General features: G+C 40.9%; 1 protein-coding gene across 1 annotated transcript; it reads right to left on the bottom strand.

Annotated features, from left to right (window-relative positions):
* Positions 1–3,598: 3,598 nt before the first annotated feature.
* Positions 3,599–6,697, bottom strand: LOC131503564 (uncharacterized). Its single transcript, XM_058715017.1, has 2 exons — positions 6,501–6,697; positions 3,599–4,375 (listed from the first exon to the last, which is right to left on the bottom strand). The coding sequence occupies exons 1-2, from the start codon at positions 6,560–6,562 to the stop codon at positions 3,667–3,669; spliced, it is 771 nt and encodes a 256-aa protein (XP_058571000.1). The 5' UTR covers positions 6,563–6,697; the 3' UTR covers positions 3,599–3,666.
* Positions 6,698–7,931: the final 1,234 nt, after the last annotated feature.

Here is a 7,931-nt window from a genome sequence, read left to right as displayed (position 1 = left end):
TTTGGTTTAATTTAATGGGAGTTCTGTGTGCTTCTTGCCTTTCAATGTCTATGACTTTCCCCAGATCAGGGATGTGTTGGGCTATAATTTGCTGAAATAAACGTGCTGCACTTTTTTCTCTCTGCTCAACTTCTCAGACTCCAATGATATAAATTATATTACTTTAACGAGTCACTGAGTTCCTTAAGTCTACATTTGTGATTCAATTATTTCTTTCCCTCTTCTTTTAAGATTCATTATTTTCCATACTTTTTATCTTTTATATCACTGATTCCTTCCCCTGCTTCATCCATCCCCATTGTCATGGCATCCATTCAGGCTTGCATCTCAGTCATAGCTTTTAAAATTTCAGCCTGCCTTGACCTTAGGTCTTGTATATCCGCAGCAAGGATTCTCTGGTGTTTTATGCTTTTTTCAGGATAGCAAGTATCATTATGATTGTTTGTTTTATTTTTAAAAATCTGAGATGATTATGGATGATGATGAGGAGGAGGAGGAGGACGAGGAGGAGGAGGAGGAGGGTGACGACGATAACAATGATTTGAGAGTGAGCATGAACAATTGGGTGAAGGGGCAGAGATAGAGGGAATGAATCTTTAGCAGCCTCAATACTTAGTGTGGAGCTCAACATAGGGCTTGATTCTATGACCCTAGGATCATTATCTGATCCAAAATCAAGAGTCAGACATTCAACTAACTGAGCTACCCAGGCACCCTGATTGTTGTTTCAAATTCTGGTGAAGACATCTTATACCTGCATTGATTAAATCCCTGGACATTACTTCTTCTTCCTGTTCTTTCTTTCAGGATTCTTGCAGGATTCCACTTCTTAATCAGTACACTTGTTTTGAGTGAGGGTTTGTGCTGGTGTTCTGGGGGACGGTGGTTATGTTGAGCTTAATCTCATGCCTTAGTGGAGATGCACCTGTGAGGTGCACAGGGGTGAGTCCTGGTGTAATTGGCTTTAGTAGCCACTTATTGGCACTGTTTAGCTCACCGAGGTCAGTCACTGATGTTAGGTGGGGCAGGAAATGGCATCTCCCTGATTTGTCATCCCTGGAATGGAGAGTTTGCTCTTGCCATTTTCTGGGAAGCTATCTCGGAAAAGCAAACAATCACCACTCCTTTGTACCTGACTTTCATAAGATTCTTTCCCTCACTCTGTGCCTGAGTCCATCTGCCTGCCAGGCAGCATAGTATCCCCGTGCCTTATCTCAGGGACACGCTGGATGTCTAAACTCCAAATATTAGGGACTCCCACATCAAAAAACACTGCTGAATCTGACCACCCTTTTCCCATTTTCCAGTTCATCCCAGGAAAGTGATTGATGGCCACACAGTTTGGAGTTCATGGCATATTGCAGCAGAAGGCCAACATCAAAGCTTGATGGCCTCAGCCACTGTCTCTGCTTCTACATCTGGGTACAGTGTGGCATGTTGGAGCCATGAGTTTTTCTCCTGAGAGAGGCCTTGCTGCCATGCCCCGATGCACTGAAAGAAAGGGAACCTTTTCTACCTGTGCGATAAAGGGGACCATTAAGCCACACTGTCTGCACCTGGGTCACTGCCTTCCTTCCCCACAGTGAAAAAGGCAGGCAGGCATAACCCTGGTGATGGCAGCCTTGTAAACTTTCAGATTTTGTGCTTTGCTGCATAAAGGAACTTGTGGAAATCTTTATAAGCAGGGCTCCATCCATAGCATCGACAGTTCTTCTCTGCTCCAAATCAACTCTACACAGCTCCTATCTTCCATGAGGTGGATATTTTTCGACTTGTTGACTTGCAGTTTTGTTCTCTTAGTTCCCAGGTTGATTTCCTGGGTGTTCATAATGATTTGATATTTATCTAGCTCTGCTGAAGGTCCATACGAGCTTAGGGTCCGCTGCCCCTCTGCCATCTTAACTCATCCTAGAGAGTTCACATGAATGAAATCATGACTATGCAGTCTTTTCTTGGATTTCCTACATAATCATGCTGTCTTGGAAAACTTTCACTTTTGTTTCCACCTTTCCAGTACCTATGCCTTTAATTTATTTTCATCCTCTTCCTAGTTGTCTAGTGGTTATCCTTAACATTGAGCATATATACTCAATTGTATGAAATATCAAGTTACTCAATGACTGAAAATAAACGAGCAATTAAAAAAGCATTAGTCTTAATAATTCCTCTCTTGTCTAACATGCCATATGTGACCTCCATGGCATTGATTTGTTAAAAATATAATCAGTGCTGGTTAGATATTCCCATCTGTTCACCAATTTCTTTGTTTATGATTGCTTCTTGAATCAACTCCTTCATTCTGGACGCAATTACTGTCTTCCCAAAGGGCTCCTTTTCTATGTTCTTTATCTGAAAATGTCTTTGTTCTGTCCTTATTTTCAAGTGGTGGGTTAATAGACACAGAGTTACCAATTGACCATTATAGTCTATCAGCACCTTGAAGGGAACATTTTACTGTTTTTGATCTTTGTTGAGAAGTATGGCATTTGTTGGTCTAATTGTAGATCTTTTATCATTTAATTTCTGTTTTCTCTTCTAGTGCCGTTTAAGGATTTCTCCATGGGTCTGAAGTTTCTGCATTTTCACTAGGGTAGGTGTGAATCTACTCAAGACTCAGTGTACTTTCTCATTCTGAGGTTGCACTTATTTCATCAACCCTGGAAAAATTTCAACGTCACTTCAAATGTCAAGTTTTTCACAGTCTGTATTCCACGGAAATGCCTGGAGACATACACAGAGCCTTCTCATTCTATTTTCAAGGCCTTGTAAGTGCTTCCATGTTTTAAATTATGTTTATCTTCCAGGCTCTGTTTCAGGAAACTTCTTCATATTTACCCCCTATCTAGCTAGCTACCTAACACTACTATACAGTTTTATACTTCAAAAGTCATATTTCTTGATATTGCCAAATGTTCCATGGTGGAGGGAACAAAATCACTCCCAGTAGACCCTTGAGTTTAAGGTAATGAAAGGCCCAGGATGTTATCATATACTGATCCAATACAATTTTATTCAATATTTTCCCCCAAATCCTCCCAACATGCCATAGCATTCATTACCCAGGGCCTTTGGCAACCTGAAACCCCGAGGTTCTCAATGGGGAGGAATTTTACGCCAAGGATATTGGGAAATGTCTGGAGATTTATTATCTCAACACAAGGGGAGAGGAAGCATGCCTTGCACCAAATGGGTAGAGGCAACAGATGGGTATACACCTCTTACAAGGTACAACATAGTCTCCCACCCCCAACAAATCTCACCCAAAATGTCGTTGGCGCTGATTTTGAGAACTCCCGTTCTATCCTAACCAATTATAATGCCTTAAAGATCTCTAAGCTCTTGACATGATTATTTTTCTGTGTGTATACGTAAGCTTATTTAAAATCTAAGTTTCAGCTTAGAGTTTGTTGCATGCGTTGTTGCTTGCACCCGAGTGTTTGCAGCATTCAAATATTTTTTATTCCTAACTTTATTTTTTGACAGTGTATGCACACAACATGTTTGCCTACACATTTCAGAAACTGAAAGGCTTCAAAGAAAGGAAGTTGTTTGCAGAAAAATGTAGAAGAGGAGAATAAAACGTCAGACACACCCTGAAAACAAATAGGTTTTATTTTAGATGATCACAACAATATTATATGTATGTAGGACATTTCTTCAAGAAATTTATTGGCAGCCATTGCAAACAGTAGGACCTTCATTCACACCTTTTATTGGGGGATGTTTGCGTACAGTCATGGGTTTCACTTTACTCCTCTGTTTTGTGGAAAATGTTCCACAGAAGAACATGGCAGCACTTATTAGCGAGAGGGTGGCAGTTGTGATTCCTAGTGGGAATACATAGGAGAAGCGTTTCCTTATCAGCATTTCTTTTCCAATGGGAAAACTAAGTGGGAAATCAAGGGTGGTTTGGCCATAAAAATCCACAGCAAAATTCCAGCTCACTGTAATTGCAGTACAACCACAACTACAGATGAGAAAGAAGGCAGAGATGCTGTAACACAATCGAAGGAAATCTGGGTATGGGACATGGATCCAGCGGACCACAAGTGCCACTGAACCAAAAATCAGGACTATGCAATTCAAAGAATTTGCCAACAATATCAGGCCCTGCCCATACCAGATTTCATCTGAAATGACCCAGCTTCCATTGATCCTCTCATACATAGGCAACTGAACAATTGCACCAGAGATGTTAAATTTTTGAAAGTAGAAAGATTCCCAAAGTCCAATATACACAATGGAAACAATGTTGCTGTTAAATTCCCACACGCGCCAGGATCTGCTGTTGGCTAGACTGATGCCAAAAGCCCAGGCCAGATAACTGAAAAACAGTCCCATCAGTTTGAGGAACAGGTGCTTCAATTCCAGTTGACTGATGACAGGGTAGAGGCATCATGAAATTAAACCAGGAACACAGCAAAGAGAAAAAAGAAACAGAATGAATGTATCACATTTCCGAAAGTGCTCAATATTTATGTCTTGTCCTTCTGGTCTAAGCGTCATATTTAATAGTCTTATATATGTATTCGCTTTCAATTAGTTTTTTTTTTTTTTTAAATTTTTTTTTTCAACATTTTCCATTTATTTTTGGGACAGAGAGAGACAGAGCATGAACGGGGGAGGGGCAGAGAGAGAGGGAGACACAGAATCGGAAACAGGCTCCAGGCTCCGAGCCATCAGCCCAGAGCCCGATGCGGGGCTCGAACTCACGGACCGCGAGATCGTGACCTGGCTGAAGTCGGACGCCCAACCGACTGCGCCACCCAGGCGCCCCTCAATTAGTTTTCTAAATGTTTTATGTAAGGATAAAATGACCCCGGTGACGGTATAAATTTACATGCCATATTGGAACACAGGGTGACATATCTCTCAACCACCAAACTGTTCAATATCTCTTATCTAGCAACTCCAATTCCAGGACTTTTGCCAAGTTATTGCTAAGAGTTTGCAAAAATATACATAGAGAGATGTTTTTTTTCAGCACCATTTATCAGGGAGAAAAATTGGAATTAAGTAAATGTCTACTAATAGAGGAATCATTAACTAAATTATAGTACATCAAGGATTATAGTGAAATATTACACGACCATTACTATGAAGGAGTGAATCCATGTAAATGACCTGAAGAAACCTCCATGGGAAAGCAAAATGAAAACTATATGGTATGACAATCTGTGTCAAAAGAAAACTCATGGGGCGCCTGGGTGGCGCAGTCGGTTAAGCGTCCGACTTCAGCCAGGTCACGATCTCGCGGTCCGTGAGTTCGAGCCCCGCGTCGGGCTCTGGGCTGATGGCCCAGAGCCTGGAGCCTGCTTCTGATTCTGTGTCTCCCTTTCTCTCTGCTCCTCCCCCGTTCATGCTCTGTCTCTCTCTCTGTCTCAAAAATAAATAAACGTTAAAAAAAAAAAAAGAAAAGAAAAGAAAACTCACAACTTTCTTTATATATCTGCAAGTATAGATATGTACATACATTTTTGAAAGTTTAGAAGGATGCACACAAAAAGAGGAACCCTGATCAACTGACAGAAGTAGAGAATTTCCTTCTTATTTTCATATTTTCTATAATCTGTATGGTGTATAGTTTAAAATGGAAAACAGAATAAACGTAACCTTGATGATCTGTAACATGTTGCACACAACAAATCATGCTAAGGGTGCCTGAGTGGCAGTGTCAGTTGTCGGACTTGTATTCCCGGCATAGGTCTTGATCTCAGGGTCATGAGATAAAGCCCCACATGGCTCCTCCACTGGGCACAGAGCCTACTTAAAAAAATTCATGCCTATTTACTTTTTTTAAATCCATCCCTTGCTTAAAACTCTCCTTTTAGATGTTGGCTTCTTTTAAGGGTCCAACTTAAAAATAGCTTGGTGTGTTTGGCATGAAGCAAATATCTCTTACAAAGCAAAATCTAGATTATGACCCAACCTGTTTGCATCTGTTTCAGTTTTAACCCTTGGAGTTTGTGGCAAGGATAATCAGAAAATGATACTCCTAGGGCTTCTCCCTCTGATGATTAGCAGAAAGAATGAGACAGAGTGGAACGCTCAGAGTGGAATGGTGAGTGGGGAACATAAACAACCACCCATGTAGAAGAGTTTTAGGACCGTCCAAACTACATCTCCTTGCTATGAAGCCTGATATCCCCAACACTGTATCCTCTCTGTTCCATAATCTTCTGGGGAATGCACTTCCCCATTGCATGAAAGCAGCAGTTTTAGTAAAATTAGAAAGATGAGTTTGGAGCTGACTGCCAGTTTGATGACGTCACTCTCCAGGAATGATATTTCCTTGCCCACGGAGGTCTGAGCGAATGGTCCATAGGACCAAGGAGTTTTGACAGCATGAAGAATCAGGACGAAGAATGTTACAAATGCAGAAAAGTATGCCAGTTCAAGGAAGTTTGGGTACATCTGTGTGTGGAACCAGTGGAATGAGAACATATTTTTCCTGGTGATCAAATTTTAAACACTCCCTGTATCTTATGTTAACGTATTACCCATATGCCACGTAGAAGGACTCCAGTGTGCAGAAGATTAAAGAATGGTAAATATTCTTCATAGCAGCAGGAATTTTAAACTGGAAGGGGAAAATGTCAAGCCAACATTCAAAGATCCACAAGGAGAGAGGAACGACCTATAGTAAAAAAAAAAAAAAAGCTACAGTTAATGTAGAGTTTGGGGCTCCGAAGAAAGCCCAACATACCCTGCCTCTTACCAAATGTTTATTCTACATAGCTTGCATTTTGTAAAGGTCATTCCCTATTCCAGATAATTCACATTAACCCATTTCAATTCTCATAGCATCCCAATGATAGATATAGAGTTATGACCCCCAGTTTTGAAACGAGGGGCTTGAGCTCCGAGAGGTTGAGTCACTTACTCTAGGTCACATAGACATAAATGGCAAAGCCAGACTCTAGAGCTCTTGGTGTTGACAGAGTTATTCATGGCTCTCCTGATACTAGATGGCATTTATTCACATCCAAAGAGAATAAAAAATACAGGTGCCTAGACAGCTCAATCCATTAAGCGTCTGACTCTGGATTCATCTCAGGTCATACATGATCTCACAGTTTGTGAGTTCAAGCCCCACGTGGAGCTCTGTGCTGGCAGTGCAGAGACTGCTTATGATTCCCTCTCTCTCCCTGTCTCTGCCTCTCCTCTGTTTTTTCTGTCTCAAAACAAATAAGTAAACTTAAAAAAATAGGCAATTTCTATGACAATTATAATAGTGGCCCATATTTTATGTCCCATAAAAAATGAAGCTGAATCCTGAAGGACAGCAACATATCGGAAAATAAATTACAAGCTTAGTCAACAATGTGCATTGCTGGTGGGAATGTTACATAGCACAGCCACTGGGGAAAACAGTACAGAGATTCCTCAAAAATTGAAACTTAGGATTGCCATGTGGTGCAGCCCTTCCACTTCTGGATATGTACAACCAAAAGAAGAGAAAGCAGGAACTCAAACAGATAATTTGCCCACTCATGTCCGTAGCAACATTATTCACAAGAGCTTGCGTGGAAACAACGCAGATGCCCGTCAGTGGATGAACGGATACGCTAATGTGGTCTATCCATATCCAGAATGATATTCAGGCTTCTACAAGAAGGACATTCTGACACCTGCTACAACATGGGTGAACCTCAAGGGCATTATAACGAGGGAAATAAGTCAGACAAAAAGAACAAATACTCTATGGTTCTACTTCTATGAGTAACCTAATCAAACTCATAAAGACAGAAAGTTCAATAGTGGATGGGAAGGGGACTTAGTGTTCAATGGGTACCGAATTTGTTTTGGAACATGAAAAAATTCTGGAGAGGGATGGTTGTGAGGGTTGCACAACAATGTGAATGTCGCCAATGCTGCAGAACGCTTCAAAATGGTTAAATGAAAAATTCTTTGTGATAGATATGTCATTA

The sequence above is a fragment of the Neofelis nebulosa genome (assembly GCF_028018385.1).
Source record: "Neofelis nebulosa isolate mNeoNeb1 chromosome Y unlocalized genomic scaffold, mNeoNeb1.pri SUPER_Y_unloc_1, whole genome shotgun sequence".
Lineage (NCBI taxonomy): Eukaryota > Metazoa > Chordata > Mammalia > Carnivora > Felidae > Neofelis > Neofelis nebulosa.
The sequence above is the reverse complement of the archived record's forward strand: the minus strand, read 5'-3'. Positions and strand labels throughout refer to the sequence as shown.

What these genes read in the sequence shown, in the direction of transcription:
- LOC131503564 (XM_058715017.1), bottom strand. Translation starts at nt 6,562, where the DNA reads ATGAAGAATATTTACCATTCTTTAATCTTCTGCACACTGGAGTCCTTC. An exon ending in TCCTTCTACGTGGCATATGG is followed by an intron (nt 4,376 to 6,500) that starts GTAATACGTTAA and finishes CCCTGTCATCAG; the next exon opens with TCAACTGGAATTGAAGCACC.